Source organism: Pseudocercospora fijiensis, assembly GCF_000340215.1.
Source record: "Pseudocercospora fijiensis CIRAD86 unplaced genomic scaffold MYCFIscaffold_8, whole genome shotgun sequence".
NCBI classification, from domain to species: domain Eukaryota; kingdom Fungi; phylum Ascomycota; class Dothideomycetes; order Mycosphaerellales; family Mycosphaerellaceae; genus Pseudocercospora; species Pseudocercospora fijiensis.
This window is the reverse complement of record NW_006921539.1, coordinates 4,074,816-4,091,989: the sequence shown is the minus strand read 5'-3', so window position 1 is coordinate 4,091,989 and position 17,174 is coordinate 4,074,816. Positions and strand designations below refer to the sequence as shown.

General features: G+C 45.1%; 7 protein-coding genes across 7 annotated transcripts; 4 read left to right on the top strand and 3 right to left on the bottom strand.

Moving 5' to 3' along the window:
• Positions 1-656: 656 nt before the first annotated feature.
• MYCFIDRAFT_204961 (uncharacterized protein) lies at positions 657-1,329 on the bottom strand. Its single transcript, XM_007932265.1, has 2 exons — positions 999-1,329; positions 657-939 (listed from the first exon to the last, which is right to left on the bottom strand). Exons 1-2 carry the CDS (start codon positions 1,277-1,279, stop codon positions 897-899), a joined length of 324 nt encoding a protein of 107 aa, XP_007930456.1. The 5' UTR covers positions 1,280-1,329; the 3' UTR covers positions 657-896.
• A 1,147-nt stretch (positions 1,330-2,476) lies between these two features.
• MYCFIDRAFT_178376 (uncharacterized protein) lies at positions 2,477-3,199 on the top strand (the record flags this gene model as incomplete). The annotated part of the gene is made up of 7 exons (XM_007932264.1): positions 2,477-2,557; positions 2,586-2,692; positions 2,714-2,761; positions 2,793-2,878; positions 2,910-2,919; positions 2,948-2,997; positions 3,027-3,199. 7 exons carry the CDS (start codon positions 2,477-2,479, stop codon positions 3,197-3,199), a joined length of 555 nt encoding a protein of 184 aa, XP_007930455.1.
• Positions 3,200-10,060: 6,861 nt separating this feature from the next.
• Positions 10,061-10,862, top strand: MYCFIDRAFT_58808 (uncharacterized protein). Its single transcript, XM_007931585.1, has 3 exons — positions 10,061-10,249; positions 10,302-10,502; positions 10,554-10,862. The coding sequence occupies exons 1-3, from the start codon at positions 10,103-10,105 to the stop codon at positions 10,644-10,646; spliced, it is 441 nt and encodes a 146-aa protein (XP_007929776.1). The 5' UTR covers positions 10,061-10,102; the 3' UTR covers positions 10,647-10,862.
• A 450-nt stretch (positions 10,863-11,312) lies between these two features.
• MYCFIDRAFT_199481 (uncharacterized protein) lies at positions 11,313-12,302 on the bottom strand (the record flags this gene model as incomplete). Its single annotated transcript, XM_007932263.1, has 1 exon — positions 11,313-12,302. The coding sequence occupies one exon, from the start codon at positions 12,300-12,302 to the stop codon at positions 11,313-11,315; it is 990 nt and encodes a 329-aa protein (XP_007930454.1).
• Positions 12,303-13,029: 727 nt separating this feature from the next.
• MYCFIDRAFT_58803 (uncharacterized protein) lies at positions 13,030-15,644 on the top strand. Its single transcript, XM_007931584.1, has 3 exons — positions 13,030-13,149; positions 13,206-13,410; positions 13,479-15,644. Exons 1-3 carry the CDS (start codon positions 13,126-13,128, stop codon positions 15,287-15,289), a joined length of 2,040 nt encoding a protein of 679 aa, XP_007929775.1. The 5' UTR covers positions 13,030-13,125; the 3' UTR covers positions 15,290-15,644.
• On the top strand, positions 15,510-16,456 carry MYCFIDRAFT_178372 (uncharacterized protein; the record flags this gene model as incomplete). The annotated part of the gene is made up of 8 exons (XM_007932262.1): positions 15,510-15,540; positions 15,574-15,653; positions 15,699-15,706; positions 15,732-15,790; positions 15,833-15,843; positions 15,885-15,965; positions 15,992-16,051; positions 16,271-16,456. 8 exons carry the CDS (start codon positions 15,510-15,512, stop codon positions 16,454-16,456), a joined length of 516 nt encoding a protein of 171 aa, XP_007930453.1.
• Positions 16,323-16,920, bottom strand: MYCFIDRAFT_212323 (uncharacterized protein). The gene has a single exon (XM_007932261.1). It carries the CDS (start codon positions 16,701-16,703, stop codon positions 16,479-16,481), a length of 225 nt encoding a protein of 74 aa, XP_007930452.1. The 5' UTR covers positions 16,704-16,920; the 3' UTR covers positions 16,323-16,478.
• Between the last annotated feature and the right edge of the window lie 254 nt (positions 16,921-17,174).

Genomic DNA, 17,174 nt, shown 5'->3' with positions numbered 1-17,174 from the left:
TATAAGAACTTCTACCCTTAGTTAAAGGGGAAAACTAAAAGTTATTTTGATTTATAATAAGTAATTGCCTTAAAGATTTAATTCTACGCGAGTTACGAGATAAAATCTACGAAACCCCCCCCCCCCCCCCCCCTCCTACTTCCTATAATAGTACCTATATTCGTACGAAACAGGGCTATACTTCTTTCTAGTTATAAGGAAAGCAAGTAGTTATTTATTATTATTATAAGACCGATATCTATAATAGAAAAGAAATCCTAAACAAATAAATCGTATTAGCTAGGTCTAGTTATCTAACGCCGAGAAATCAAATATCCCCCCCCCCTTGCGATATCCTAACTCTATCTCGAAAGAAAACTTTGCGATATAGTTTTTTTTTTAAAAAAAAAAGAAAGCCTTAAATACGACTTTTTCCCGTATAGTAGAATCTCTCTCGATCTTGCATTATAGTAAATATCCCGCATCCGTCGATGTTGCTAGCCCTTTATAATGCGGAGCGAAACTTTCTCTCCGCTAATATCTTTAATAGATTTACGGATTTTAGAAGTTTTCTAGGGAAAAGGGACGGGGGTAATGTAAAGGTTTCGTTAAGGTAGAAGTCGTTAGGCAATTACTTCCGTGCTATAGGTAGGCTAAGGGAGGTAGATAGACGGAGGCCCGATACTAGCATTATATTTCGAGTCTGCGTTTTATAAGGCGGCAAGACTAGAGCCCTCTCTCCTAAGGAAACGTAGAAGCCGGGCAAAGATTACTAGATGTATAGCGAGTCGGCGTAGGAGGGTTATATAGGTAAAGACAGTATTAACAATCTCCTCGCCCCTTAGCCCTACTATAGAAGTCCTCGGCCCGCAGGAATAGTAGTTGCCTAGCGTTCGATCGAAGAAGCCTGTTCCGTTTCAAACTTCAACATTCACAATATTCTTCGTATCGCACTGAAAACTACACATAAAATCCTCAGTAGCCGCGCATCAATCTTCAAAATCAAGCATCTAACTTACCAAGCCGCCTCCGCCCTACGACAATTCGCCTGCAATCGACAAATCGCACAAGCCGTCTCATCGCACCGACTCGGAATCGTCTCCACCGCATGACAAGACGTCGGTCTCGGTTGTCGAACCATCGTGGTAGTATAGAAATCAAATTCGTAATGTGTTTTCGTTGTTGTTACGTACATCGTGATCGTCTTAGAAGGTTCGTCGTCGTCGTTTAGAGGTATTTGGTTGGGTGGATTGTATGCGGTGGCGGAGGCTAGTAGGCAGAGAATCATGATGGAGAGCATGGTGCTGGAGTGGAGTGGTGATTGGAGTGGGAGCGTTACATGGCAGTGTGAAAGAGTGGTAACGATGCGGGAGAGGCTGAGCCATACAGCACCTACTTTATCGTAGTACGACAGAATGCTTGAAACGTTTGACGCTGCTTTGCCGCTCGAGCATGTGTGATTTTTCCCATTTTGGGGGGTAGTGTTTGTGCTAGACGCAGGATCATTGCTCTCTAGCGCTACTGTGCCACTCACGGCGCGTAGGGAAAGTGGAAGGTCAGGCCGAAACAGGAGGGTTGCGCATGCTGGACAACGTAGTGAATAGGAGCTCTCACCGAGGCGCTAATGGGTTTGGGGCGCTCGCAAGTGGAATGTTCGCATTTGCATTGTGATGGAGCAGTATTGTGGTGTGAGCAGAAAGAAGGGAAGGGAAGACGATTGGTGGCAGGCCCATCATCATTGGCTCAGCAGAAGCGGGCGCTAGCAGAAAGTCGTGGGAAAACTTGACAGTCTCTAGAAACTGTTAAAGTCAAGTCCGACTTCAGCATGCAGGAATCTGAATGCTTCAGATCTTGAATGCCGCCAAGCAAGTATCAAAACCAAAAATGTCGCTCACAAATTCCAGCATGGCTAGGACCTTCTCCTCCTCCAGCCGCCTGCCAATCATAGACAGTCCAACTCGAGAGGGCTCAAACTTGGATCCTGCTATGGTTTTCTGCTGATGTTTGGACCCTCGATTGAGGTTTCGAGGAACATGCTAGTTGAAAGCGAGCTTGATCAACAGAATGATAGTTTGGGGACACCGAGTGTTGAAGCAGTGTCTTTGTGAATAAATCATTTACATGGCGTAGTAGAAGGTATGTCCTGGCTGCAAGACTGACTGGATCATTTGTTGGTAGATTCGTCCTGGTAGTATGTCCGACCTGATGCGCTGTCCGGATAACGCGATTACGATATGAATGCTGTTGACACGACCTTGGTGATAGGTAGATACCTGTTGGTTGCATGCGAGCCGTATGCGTGACTGCCAGTGACGCTGGAGAGGGTAGATCTAGAAAGCGATTCTCGAAGCGGTCTGCCAAGCTTGAAAAGAGGAGCAGATAGCGGCAATCACAGCAGCAGGAATGGTAAGCAAAGACTCCGGGTAGAATTAAGAAAACTGCAAGGTAGCTCTACGTTGATACCTGCGAGCATGATTAGAGCCTCGAAATTCTTGACATGCATCAGAACTGGACAGGATCAAGACCGCATGAGATTGTGAAGGCACATATATGTCCGAAGTGTCCCATCCTGAAGCAAGTTGTGCGAGACCTGCTGGTCGATCTAGATCTGCGCTCGTTGGTCCGAAGTAGTCCAAGTATGGAACATGAATGAGCAATCATGCGATGTGCTGTTGATCCAATCTAATTATGGTCCCATCAGGACGAAAAGACTGTAGCACTGTCAGCTGTTCAGCGTAGATAACGTACATGTGATGCTCCATCACTTCGCCAATGCGCTACAGTATATCGATCGCTGCATTGGGCCTTGCTAGCCGGATGCCAACGAGAGCATTGAGAATCTTGTTTGATGTCCATCACCAGTACCAGAAGCTCAAAGCGCTTCCAAAGTTTTACACCTGTTGATTCGGGCCATTCCTGCCGGCCAAGAGGCTCCAATCAGTGAAATACGAGTAGAGCTACTCTCTAGTCATCGTTCGGGAGTGGTTGGAGCCTTGTTGACAGCATGTCGAGAGAATTGTGAGATTGCGGAAGTGCGGGTCCCTGAGCGAGCATTTGGGATGGCTATGAGGTGCTCATACCGGTGCGACAGCTGGAGAAGACGATTGCAGCACCCAGACTGCCGAAACCAGTTCATCTGGCTGGCGCGCATCACACTTTGGTGCAGTCGAAGAAGGATGCAAGTAAGGCCAACATCAGGTGTCTGTTGTGGTTCAGTTAGGTGATATGCTGGTTAGCTGATACTATTAGCTGACCTGTACTAAGAGGAAGGATATACAATAGGTATATTAACTGCAGTTTCTGTAGCAGGCTCCTAATCCTTCTTTATATAGTTATATAGTTGTCAATCCGATAATTAGTTGTATCCCTAGTACGATTTACAACAGGTTATAAGCCCGGCGTATACGCTTACCTGTCTAGTTCAACTATAAAAGAACTGTTTCTAGAGTCCACCAAACAGAGCTAGCTATCTAGACCTATTAGGTACCTAGTTAAGAGCTCTAGTTCGGACTAAAACCTAGTAAGTGTCCCTTATAAGCCCTGCCTAGCACTATACTAAAAGGCAGCTAGGAACGATAGACACTAATCAGACAAAGATAGTAAAGGAGAATCAAGTTCTTAGGAAGGGGATTAACTTCTAAGACTAGAAGCTTATGTTTTAGGCGGCCCTTCTAGAAAAGGACCTAGTTAGTATAGTATTCTATAGACTTGACTAGGCTAATAAAATAAAACCACCTCTAAAAAGCATATTTATAGGGGACTTAGCCGATTAGTAGTATAGAGACATATTTAGGGACTAGAAGAAGAAAGATATCTAAGCCCTAGGCATACTTATTGCTAGACTCGACCCTGCCCTTAGACTAGACTTCGGTAATATACCTAAGTTAGCTAAGGATATATACGACTATATTAAGGCTCTATACAAGCCTATTATAACCGTAGACATATTTAATACTATTAAACTTATTAGGCATATTAGGATGCCCCTTACTAATCCGAATACCTAGTAGTACTACGAATCTTTTTAGTAGTAGTTTAACAGATTCCAAACATCGATAGAACAATTTACTAGCTTAGTTATAACAATAGAAGCGCCTATAAAGTCATTAGACATCAAGATGCCTAATATGCTTGTTAGGATGCTGTTTATTTAGGGCCTTTCTAGTTACGAATAGCTTAGATCCTAGAAGTATAACAATAAGCCTAAAGCTAAGGACTCCTCCCTTAAAGCAATAATAACGTCCCTAAGGAGAGAAAAGCCTCCTAGACAGTTATCTAGCGGCTTAAAGCTTGTTAGAGGGGCTATTGGCAATAATAACGACTAGTGCACTTAGTGTAAGCACAAACACACTAACGCTAAGTGCTATAAGCAACACCCTAATATAGCACTACCTAGTTAGGGGAAGAAAGACAAGAGCAAAGACAAAGACAAAGGCAAGAAGGGTAAAGGCAAAGGAAAGGGCAAATCTAGTAGTACTATTAATAATAATAAAGATAAATTAGACTCCTCTTCTAACTCGGAAGATAAGGGAGACTATTAGCTAGACGGCCTTAGTAGGGGCCTAATTGGGGGAGCTATTACAAAGCCGGGACTAGCTATAGTAAGCTCTAAGAACCTAACAGCTAATACAAAAGTTTAGGATATAGGTACATTACTACACATTATAGGGAATAAGAGCTAGTTTAGCGATCTTAAGCACCTAACTAAGCCTATTTAGTTCTCCTAAGCAGTAGGAAAATCAAGTGTATTACGATTAGGAACTGTTAACATCTTCCTAACCTATAAAGGAAAGAAAACCCTAATCACTCTAATAGACGTCCTCTACTCCCCGAACTTAGATTGCAACCTAATCTTAGTAGAGCGTCTTTAGAAGAAATATAGCATTCACTTAGACAGACCTTTAGGCACTTTAATGCTTAAAGGTAAGCTAATTAGAAAGGTTAAGGAAGTATAAGGAGTACTCGCCCTTAAAGATACTAGAGTCAAAATGCTAGGCTTAGCTTTAAAACTAAACTTAGAATCGAGTTAGAAAGGGCAGCTATTAGCCCTAGCTATCGCTAGACTACGAGCGGACACATTGAGATAGTATTAGAGACTTAGCTACGTCGGCAACAAGATCCTAACAGCTACTAAGGAAGCTATTCTAGGCCTAGAAGAAGTTGACATATCTAAACTCGAGCACTATAAGACCTACAAGCTCTCGAGAGCTTAAAGAGTTATATTAAGAGAACATAGAACCAGACTAGAAAAAGCCCTTAACGAAGTCTATATTGACCTTATTAGCGTACAACCATTTAATCTGTTTAGAAACAGGTATATTATAATCCTAACTAATGCTAAAACCAGACTTAGGTAGGGTCTATTACTTCGAAACAAAGATAAGGTAATAAGTAGTAATAAGCTAACTAACTAGATAACTAGAATCAAGAGGCAATACAACAAAATCCCTAAGATTATCTTTAGTAATAGTAGGGGAGAGTTTACTAACAACGATCTAGTATATTTTATAGAGGAAGTTAGCATTAGATAGGATATATCTACACTATATATACCGGAGCAGAATAGCATTGTAGAGTCGTCAAACAAGACGATTCTACTTAAGGCAAGAGCAATAATGATTAACTCTAGCCTACTAATATACTGCTAGTGCTTTGTAGTAATACATTCGATTTACCTAACTAACAGACTAGTGAACTTAAGAACTAAGGAAGTTCCACTTAAGGCTCTCGAATTAGACTTAAATATCGGTAGTACAGACATTAACCTGTCTAAGACGAGACGATTTAGCTATAAGGCATTCAAATACCTCGAATCTAGGGTTGAACGACTTAACTCCTAGAAATTTGCACTAAGAGCTTTCGTTTACTAGTTTATTAGATTCTAAGAAAATTCATTAACAAACTATCTGCTTTGGAACCCGTACTAGAAGGATAGCGTATAGTAGCATAATATTAGATTCTCTCTATACGTTACCTTTAACGAGGACTTTGTCTACAAAGACAATTTCGCTAAGCTTCTAAGTACCCTTCAAGCTTAGGGGGAGTATTTAAGACTAGCTATCCCTTAAGAGACTATTTAGGTACTTGAAACCTAGTCTGACCTTTCATTTGAGTTAGGAATCTTAGCACTATTCCCTAGTAATGACTAAACACCTTAGCACTCTTTAGAACCTTAGGGGGAGCCATTTGGAGGTAGCATCCCTTAGCCTTAGCAGGCTTATAATCAGGAAGATTAGGAAGACTCCCTTATAGCTTAGGGGGAGCAAGGTACACTTAAGTAAGGAACACTACCTTAGCTAATACCTATAGCTAATAAGCTAACACTCTAAAATCACTAACTAGAACTACTAGTTGCCTAGTAGGAAGCTGCTCCTAAGAAAGATTAGTATACTTAAGAAACAGATACTGCTAAACTAGAAGACACCCTAATCACTCCCTTCTAAGTCCCTAAGACTACTAGTAAGAGAAAGAGGGCTCCTAACCTACCTTAACCAAACCCTCCTTAAGCCGAAGTACGACTTAGGTCTAGCAGAGCCGTAGCTAAGTATAACTATAGCAAGATTACTAAGATTGCTATAGCTGCTACTATAAAAGATGCTTAGAAGCTAGCTAACCTAATAACCCTAGCTAAAGCCCTAAAAAGGCCTAACTAGGATAAATAGAGAAAAGCCGTTACAAAAGAGATAAGGTCTCTTAAAAAGTCTAGTACAATCGAGTAGATTCTAGCCGAATCCCTACTAAAAGGCAGGACACCTCTAATAGGAAAATGGGTTTTTAAGATTAAATACCTGCTAGACGGCTCTATTAATAAATACAAGGCAAGATAGATAGCTAGAGGCTTTATATAGAAGCAAGGTCTTAACTATATTAACACCTATGCTCCTACACTAAGAGCAGCTACTACTAGACTTATCCTTAGGCTTTTAGTAAACAAAAACTAGAAGCGAAGACAGGTTGATATCGAGACTACTTTCTTAAATCCCCCTCTAGATAAAGAGATTTTTATTAGACCCCTAGAAGGCGCGTACCTATTTAAGAAGCACCCTCTAAAGTAGATTATCCGTATTAGAAAAGGATTGTATAGCCTTAAGCAGGCTGCTAATCTCTAGTACTATAATGCTTTAGATACTCTTCGTCAACTTAGCCTAAGCAGGACAAAGAGTAACTATTGCCTATAGCAAGGTAATAGTATTCTTGTCCTCCTTTATATAGATAACTTCTAAATCTTTAGAACCTCTAAGGCAAAGATCGATGCTCTAATTAAAGGTCTTCGTAAGAAGTATACAATCAAGATTGTTACGTCTAACCTGTTTCTAGGCCTTTATCTAAAGGAAGACAAGGAGGGAAACCTTACTATCTCCTAGATACACTATACTAAAGAGAAGCTTTAGAAGTATAGCTTAGACTAGTACAAGCTAATAAAGCATCTACTTAAGAAGCTTTACGAGCCTCTTACAACCCCCTATAACCGTTAGGACTCCGACTACCAGCTATTTAACACTATAATTAGTAAAATGCAGTTTCTAGCTAACCAGACTAGACTAGATATCAGCTATGCCGTTAACCACCTTGCTAGGTTCCTTTAGAATCCCGGACCTAAGCATGTTATAGCTACTAAACATCTCTAGAGGTATATTGCTAGTATAGTTGACAAAGGACTTGTCTTTAGAAAGAAGAAAACTTTAGAATTTCAGGCATACTCTAACGCAGACTTTGCTAGTAACCCTTTATTATTAAGATTAATATTAGGCGCCCTTGTGCTTCTTAACAATACTCCAATTATATAGAGATTATAGCTCTAGAAGGAAGTCGTACTCTCTAGTACTAAAGTAGAGCATATTGCTCTAATAGAAGTATACAGAGAAATCTGCTAGCTCCGAAATTTAATAACTAAGCTTTAACTACTTACTAAGGAAGAAGTTAATAGGATTTACGTCTAGGTAGACAACTAGTTAGCCATTTCCCTTGTTAAGGACTATACAAATTCTAAGAGGTCGAGGCACGTTTCCCTTAGGAACTACTACTATAGAGAACAGTATACCTAGGGAAAGATTAGTGTCGAATTCGTTACTACTAACAAATAGCTAGCGGACTGTTTTGCTGAGCCCAAATCTCTAAACAAAATTCTCTAATAATACAGCGTCTTTGGGACAAACTCCTAAGTTGCTCCTTTAGAAGGGGAAATCTTATTTGTAGGATTAGAAAACAAGCTTTATACACTCACCGAATTTCATACTATACAGTCTAAGCTGCAAAATTTCTTTTGTAACAACATTGGGACCAAGCAGGAAGAAATACCCTAGCCCTTAAGAGTTAGAAACTCTCTAATGCTATAAGGCTTTTACTAATCTAGACTGCCTAGCCTATTTCAAAATCGAAAACACATATTATAGCTCTCTGTCTACTAGAAAAAACCGAATCTCCCTAATTAGCTACCTATCTTAGTATTACTGTCTTCGTAATTGGAGAAACCCCTCTAAGGACTACTAGAATTACGAGTCGAGCTAGGACTAGTAGACAACCTAGAACCTAGACTACGACTACGTCCCTAAGCAGCAGCCTAGGCATAAGCATTTGCCTACTATAGCAGCAAATTTGCTACTACCTGGGCGCCCTAAGGAGTACTCTAATCGATGCTAGACGGGACTAGCATATACAGACGACGCTAATTAGTACCTGCTCTGCTCTCCGGATTGCGAGGCGGTAGAGGCACTATAGGCGTCTAACGATTCGTATTAGAGCGTAGCCGAGAGACGTAACCTAACAAAAGGATTAGTGTTTTTGCTTTAAAAAATGTACAAGACCAGATTCAACTTACTAGAGAACTCGTATTAACTATAATAATTTAGGCTAGTATAGTTAGTATAAGCGCCCTTTAGGAAAGCGATATCCTAACCGTTAATTCGATAACTTAGAGTTATATACTCTAAGTACGGACCCTTTAACTACTTGCAAGGACCGTACTAGCTATTACTAGTATATACGCGTCTAGCAGCAGCCGTATACATAAGCGCGGCAGGTAAGTAGTTAATATTCGATTTTAAGCCTAAATTGAATGCCTTAGCCGCCTTACGCAGACGCGGAGGTACACTTGGAAACAGCCGAGCATTATCCTAGCTCGTAATGAGATACCTAACATTAACGTTACGTAGCTAAGGCGGAGTCTGCTCCGGACTAATATTAGTTAAGCACTAGATAATTCTCTAGAGAATCGCGATAGTTAACTAAACTTCCTTAAGGACTACGCCTAGTTAGCAAATTGTTAGAAAAGGGGAACCTCTAATAGCAATGCTTACTAGTCTCTATAAGCTAGAGCTTATTATAACGCGAAGGGTACCGATTCTTATTTAGATCGTTACTACCGCCGCCGCTACTACTACTACCTATACTACTCGCTATACTCCCTAGGCTAGGGTAAAGAATTATCGCTATAATAAAGTCTCGGCTAGCTATTAGACTTAAAAGGTCTTAGTAAGAATTTGAATTCTAGTAGAGGCTGCTAGTACTTAGGGGATTACTAAAGAGTAGATTGTAAAAGTTCAAGTTATCTAGTTAAGTTCAAGTATCTTTTATAGGCGCCTGCTAACCCTGCAATTACGACTAAAGACATTACTCTAAAGCAAACTAATTAGCAAACAATATAATATAAGTACGTATAAGTAGTATAGCATATAAAGCTGTATATAAAGCAGATATAGTCTAATATCTAAAGGCAGTTAGAAGATAAAGTGAAGCTCTAAGCCTAGATTTAGAGTATCCAATCTAAACAGCACATTATCTCTACCTAAGGGGGAGTATTATAGTTTAGTTAGGTAATATACTAGTTAGCTAATACTATTAGCTAACCTATACTAAGAGGAAGGACATACAATGGGTATATTAACTGCAGTTTCTATAGCAGGCTCCTAATCCTTCTTTGTATAGTTATATAGTTGTCAATCCGATGATTAGTTGCATCCCTAGCACGATTCACAACAGTGTCCAGACTAGCGAGGCCCACAAAGTTTAAATCTCTTGGCGACTTGGGACACAACCTTTCGAAATCGCAGCTTCGACTTCGTCTGCCAGCGCCAATCCACCACCCACCCACCCACCGCCCAACGACAACCACAACACCGTCAAAATGGGTCGCGTTCGCACCAAGACCGTCAAGAAGTCCGCCAAGGTCATCATTGAGCGATACTACCCAAAGCTCACCCTCGACTTCGAGACCAACAAGCGTATCTGCGATGAGATCGCTGTGATCGCCTCCAAGCGCCTGCGCAACAAGGTATGGCAGCAGATGTCGGATGCATTGCGCAGTCACTAATAATGCGATCCAGATCGCCGGCTATACCACCCATCTTATGAAACGCATTCAGCGCGGTCCAGTCCGTGGCATCTCCTTCAAGCTGCAAGAAGAGGAGCGTGAGCGCAAGGATCAATACGTGCCAGAGGTCTCTGCTTTGGACTTCACCCAGAACAGCGAGAGCGGTCAATTGGATGTTGACCAGGAGACCAAGGATCTGCTTAAGTCTTTGGGCGTAAGTCATACCAATAGCACAATTTTGCGCTCCAAGCTGACAATTTCACAGTTCGACAGCATCCCAGTCAACGTTGTCGCTGTCCAGCAACAGCAGGTCGCCGAGCGCCCACGCCGATTCGGTGACCGCAACCCACGCGCCTAAAACTTCTACACCCTCGACACGCGATCACGACCTTTGGACGGAGTTCTGGCGGCAGGTAGTGGGAGATGTGACTAGTGCAGTCTTTTCTCTGCACACACTCGATGCATGCATGCACGCACTGCCCCATAGGTAGAGCTAGTCTATGAGCGAAATGGATGGCTTGTCCTCCTAAGGTGTCGCTGAGTCTTGCCGTAAGGCGGACGAGGCTTGATTGCCAATGCTCTTTCCCCTTCCCACCTTTCCTTGATGGATCTGGAGCACAAAACAGCAAGCTCGCACACGCGACCTTGTCTGCTTATTGCTGTCAGCACCATGCCCTGTTTGATCGCTGGCTCGTCGCCAAACCCCTCTGACACTCATCGTCTGTAGAGCCATGTCCGTGACGATTTTCCAAGCCATTTGGCCGTTGTCATCTGGTTTGTATTACAGCGTAGAAGGCTGCAGTAGCACTGTCTAGCACACAATTCACCGTTATTGCCATGTCGACTCTACGCTGTCAAGCGAATGTCATCAACCCTTTACTATTGCGGGAAGCACTCATGACAGTGTCACACTACGCACGTAGCTCGAGGTGAGAAATGTTCGCGAAGACTGCGCATGGATGCAGACATCTATACATCAGTGCTGAAAACATGATTACCTTCTAAGCCAGATTGAACCGCGAAGTTACTTCCTCGTCGCCATAATCAAACTCACCGGCCAAACACCCTTAACCTTCCCATCCCCTACCACACTCTCCAACTCCGCCCACCTTGTCCTAAAATTCTCGCTCTCCTTCTCAATAGGAAAAGTCTCCGCCACAGCTCTCAAAACATCAATGCCCCCCTCAAACTCCCATCCCTCAGCACACATTTCCCTCACAACATCTTCCCCTTCCTTTACCTCACTAAAAGGCTCCAAATCCAAAGGAAAAATATCATCGACGAAATTCCCAATCGTTGCAGTCCTCAAATCAAACCCCGGAGTATCATAGTTCAATTTTATACGTTGAACATCTGTAAAGAGGTCGGGATCGATAAGAACGGAATCATAAGCTGAACGACCGATTATTGCCCAATCTATTAACGCTTTTTTCTCTTGGGATGTCGAGCAAGCGTTGTATTTTCTGCGGAAGAATTTTGAGGTTTCCGAGGGGATGATTGGGATCCAGATTTCGTTGATCTTTTTTTCGTATAGGTGTAAGGCTCCGCAGCTGAAGGCGACGAAGGTTCCGGTTGGTGAGACGAGTTGGGAGGAGATGGATTGCATAGCCGGGAGGATGGAGGTCCAGTGGAGCATTGTTGCGCAGAAAATTAGGTCGACGGTTCCGGTTGTTTGAGGGAGAGTAATTGGGATATCTTCTAGTTTGGATTTGTGGATTTCGAGGTTTTCGCCATGATTCTGCTGCGTGGGTGGTGATGAGAGTCTTTGCTTGATACTTTCGATGTTCTGGTCACTAGGGTCTGTGATGAGGACTCGAGAGAACTTTTCGGCTAGACGTAAAGAATGGATCCCGAGGCCTGCGCCGGGTTCGTGTACTAGATCGAATTTCCCGGCGTGAGAATTGTGGTAGTCGTAGATGCGATTGAAGAACGAGTCGGGGATGTTTGGACGGCCGATGTGGTATGCGTCCCAGAAGGCTTTGTTGTGGTCGTACCAGTTGTCGATGGGAGCCATGTCGAACTGGGTGAGCAACTGTTTGAGAATCGAAGATTGGAGATTGATTGATGGCTTAAGTTGAGAAGTTGGCTACATTCTGTCTCCAGCTGTAAAAGAAAGCGTGCATGACTGAACTTTGAAGTAAGCGATCGGATCTATTCGGCTCAGCATGCTAAGAGATTGGCTGAACACCAGAAGGATTACATCGTCAGGCTGAAGCAGCCGTGGCCTAGAGGTTTGTTATATGGGCATCGGACATACACCTGGTCGCTTTTGCGGTGAACATTTCGCCCATTCACTGGCAGCTTTTGTATGATGCACGCAGCGATATAATGGCGCTAGTCTTCGCTATCATCATGACTGTGAAAGTTGCATTCTTGTTGGTCTCATCGCAGCGACTTCCTCTTTTGTACGATGCTCCCTACAGCTTTCGCTCTGATCGCTTTCGTCTCGATCTCTGATGGTCCAGTATCAGTCGGAGGTCCTGTTTCGGAATCTGCCAAGTGTCACTGCCATTGACTAATGCTCGGGCTCACTGAGTGAATATACAGCCTCACTTGCCAATAGCTAGCATGTCATGTGAGCGAGGTATCTGTGTGAGAGAGGCGAGCACAGTTGAAGTCGAGAATATTCCACGGAGGCAGTCGGAGCTCGGCTTGTAGCGCACGGGCCCCAAAGCTAAAATCTATGAACAAGCCAAAGCGAAGAGCTCCTGGGCTGGCTTTCTTTTCCATCTGCTTTTGCGCCATCACCATCTCTTTCCACCCCTCTACCGCCAGCGCACCCCGTCTCTTCATCGCTTCCTTACTCGTGTGTATCATAGTGTCATAATACAGTCAAGATGCTTTCTTCAAGACTGCGGAGCGTACGTTTGGCGATCGGTTGCCATCACGCGAGCAAAATTTACTGATGCGCATACAGGCCGTCCCGCGCGCACAATCTACCCTCCGATCATCAGCATATCGCGCGCCACTCACATCGCAATTCCGAAGAGGATATGCGGAGGACACAAATGCCGACAGCGGCAAGGTCAAGGGTCCCATAATCGGTATCGATCTGGGTACCACCAACTCTGCAGTGGCTGTGATGGAGGGCAAGGCACCACGAATAATAGAGAACTCTGAAGGTATGCATATCCAAAACATCAGGCGGAGAGATGGAGCTTGAAGCAATGGTGGCTGACATGAGGCAAAGGTGCACGAACAACCCCATCAGTCGTCGGTTTCACAAAAGATGGCGAGCGACTCGTCGGTATCTCAGCGAAGCGCCAGGCCGTCGTCAACCCAGAGAACACCCTCTTCGCCACCAAGCGTCTCATCGGACGAAAGTTCAAGGACGCCGAGGTGCAGCGCGATATCCAGCAGGTGCCATACAAGATCGTCCAGCACACCAACGGAGATGCGTGGTTGGAGGCTCAGGGCCAGAAATACTCTCCCTCGCAGATTGGTGGTTTCGTGCTCGGGAAGATGAAAGAGACTGCTGAGGCTTTCCTCGGAAAGACCGTCAAGAACGCCGTGGTCACTGTTCCAGCATACTTCAACGACTCTCAGCGACAAGCTACAAAAGACGCCGGACAGATCTCTGGTCTGACTGTGCACCGTGTCATCAACGAGCCAACTGCTGCTGCTCTTGCCTACGGCCTTGAGAGGGACGACAAGGTCATCGCTGTCTACGATCTCGGTGGAGGTACCTTCGATATCTCCATTCTTGAAATCTCCAACGGTGTCTTTGAGGTCAAGTCTACCAACGGTGACACCCACCTTGGTGGCGAGGACTTTGATATCACTCTCGTCCGCCACCTCGTCCAGCAATTCAAGAGCGAGCAGGGCATTGACCTCTCCAGCGACCGCATGGCCATCCAGCGTATTCGTGAGGCTGCTGAAAAGGCCAAGATTGAGCTTTCCTCTGCCCTCCAGACCGACATCAACCTGCCTTTCATCACCGCCGACTCTTCTGGACCAAAGCACATCAACACCAAGCTTACTCGAGCCCAGCTTGAGTCTCTTGTGGACCCACTGATCAGCCGAACCGTCGAACCAGTCCGCAAGGCTCTCAAGGACGCCAACCTTCAGGCCAAGGACATCCAGGATGTCATCCTCGTCGGTGGTATGACTCGTATGCCAAAGGTCACTGAGTCGGTGAAGAGCATCTTCGGCCGTGAGCCAGCCAAGTCTGTCAACCCAGATGAGGCTGTCGCCATCGGTGCTGCCATCCAGGGTGGTGTACTTGCTGGTGAGGTCACCGACCTTCTCCTCCTCGATGTCACTCCTCTCTCCCTTGGTATTGAGACTCTCGGCGGTGTCTTCACTCGTCTGATCAACCGCAACACTACCATCCCCACCAAGAAGTCGCAGACCTTCTCAACTGCTGCTGATTACCAGTCTGCCGTCGAGATCAAGGTCTACCAGGGTGAGCGTGAGCTCGTCCGCGACAACAAGCTCCTCGGAAACTTCCAGCTTGTCGGTATCCCACCTGCCCACCGTGGTGTTCCACAAATCGAGGTCACCTTCGATATCGATGCCGACTCCATCGTCCACGTCGCTGCCAAGGACAAGTCTACCAACAAGGACCAGTCCATCACCATTGCCAGCGGCTCTGGTCTCTCTGACGAGGAGATCCAGAACATGGTCAACGATGCGGAGAAGTACGCAGATGCCGACAAGGGTCGCAAGGCTGCCATTGAGGCCGCCAACCGTGCGGACAGCGTTGTGAACGACACCGAGAAGGCACTCAAGGAGTTTGAGGACCGCCTGGACAAGACCGAGGCCGACAAGATCCGTGAGCACATCACCTCTCTCCGCGAGTTCATCGCCAAGAACCAGACCGGCGAGGGCACTGCCAGCGCTGAGGAGATCAAGGCCAAGACCGACGAGCTCCAGACTGCTTCCCTCACTCTCTTCGACAAGCTCCACAAGGCCCGCTCTGAGAGCTCATCGGAAGGCCAGCAGCAGGGAGAGCAACCGACCGGCGAGCAACAGCAGGGCGAGGAGAAGAAGAAGCCATGAAGCGCTTAACTTCTAGCCTTTTTTAATGTACTGTTTTGTCTATACCCAGCTGAGCTCAGCTACCAAAAGCGAGGATTCTGGTGCCATGAGTCGCTTGGCGACATTTGTACCGATATTGCCATTTCCGCTCCGATCTGCGGCGGCGGCGGTAGAGGCACCACTCTATGTGTTAATGTATCTGGCACGAGAAGCATTTGTTGAGGCGCGTAGAGAGACCTAGATGGGAATTATGCATATGACGGCCGGCCGGGGTGCCTGTAAGAAGCAGCGATGTTGTATTTTAGCTGGATTCTTGCTATGTATTACACAAGTCTCTCCTCCGATCTTGAATAATCAAAAATCACGCTTCATATTCACCCACAGAGTCTGTTGCTTGCATTGAGCTTCTTCATCATCTCTAGATGCTTAGCTGATCATGTGATCATGGATGAATGAAGAGGAGTGAGTTCAAGTGGGTAACCAGCCAGAGATGCGCTGCGCTCGTCTCACATCAGAGGCCCTGTGGCTAGCTGTTCTTATATAAACAACATCCATCGAAGCTAGCTCATCTTCGAGTGAGTATATACGTACTTGTTTATCTGCGAATACTAACTAGCTCGAAGACACTCTTCGATTTCTTCGTGAACACACAAGCATCCACCACTACCAGGTCGCTCGCTCGCTCGCACAAACAACAGTACACTACAACAACAACGATAAAAGTTCATTTTCATTTTTATTTTCACTTTCACTTTCAAATCAATCCGAAGAAACTTTTCGGGGGTTTTTTTTTCGGGCGAAAAGAAAAAAAAAATACTAGTAGTTTTCTTCGACGACGACAATGTCTACTAATAGATAATTATTATTATTATAGAAGGCTTTTTAGCGTAGTATCGAAAAAGATTTTATATAGGGGAAGAAGAAGAAGAAGAAGAAAAAAAAGGAATTTAAGATAGTTAAGTAACTAGGTAGTAGGTAAGATTTTTTCCCTGCAAGGAAAAGAAAAAGAAAATGAAGTGCCATACATACCTTGCTTCAAAGTGGAATGTATTATCAATACATGTATGTATACATACTCCTCTTCCTCCTCATAATCTATCTACTCATTCATTCGTTCATTGGTTTTCATACCAGCGCGGGTATCAATCAACCACTCAACCACTCTCAAGAAAAAAAAAATCGCATTAACCCATTCATTCATTGAACATCATCACCGCAACTCACAACACGGCAAAAACATCCTGGCCTTAGTTCGAACATCAATCTCGAAAATCCCCTCCTCACACGCAGCCCAGAGCGTGCGGCCATCAGGATTCATCGCCAAACCAGCAGTCCTGACGCCGACTTCTCTCCCGCTGTAACCTCGCATTTGCGTGCGTCGGAGGAGCGCATCGTAACCTTCAGGGAAAGCGGCGAGACGCCTGGCTTCGGCCATGGTCACGCCACTGGCACCACCACCGCCACCACCACCTAAGCGCGAACGGCTCCAGCGTTCTCTAACCCTGGCCTGCGCGTTGGCGATCCGCCGTCCTTCTTCGAGGCCTTGTTGAAGGCTATCTGCGATGCGTTCGCGGCGTTCTCGCTCGCGCTCGGCAGGGACTGGAGATGCAGCCTGGGCTCGAGCAGCGCCTTCGAAAAGTGGACCTCTGGCCGTGGATGAGATTTGTTCTTCGACGATACTCCAAGGATTCACATCGCCGGATTCATCATCCCGCGCTGAAGGTTGATCACGTCGTGAGGTACTGGCAGATGCCGAAGCTACGCCGTTCGACGAGGCTGGATTCAGTATGACCGACTGCCGCCTTCTAGGCAAGCGCGATGAGCTTTCAGTCAGTCGGCCTAAACCAGATCTGGCGGCAGATCCCCAGACTCCTTCTTGCAGCGCATGGAGCGGCGGGAGCGAATC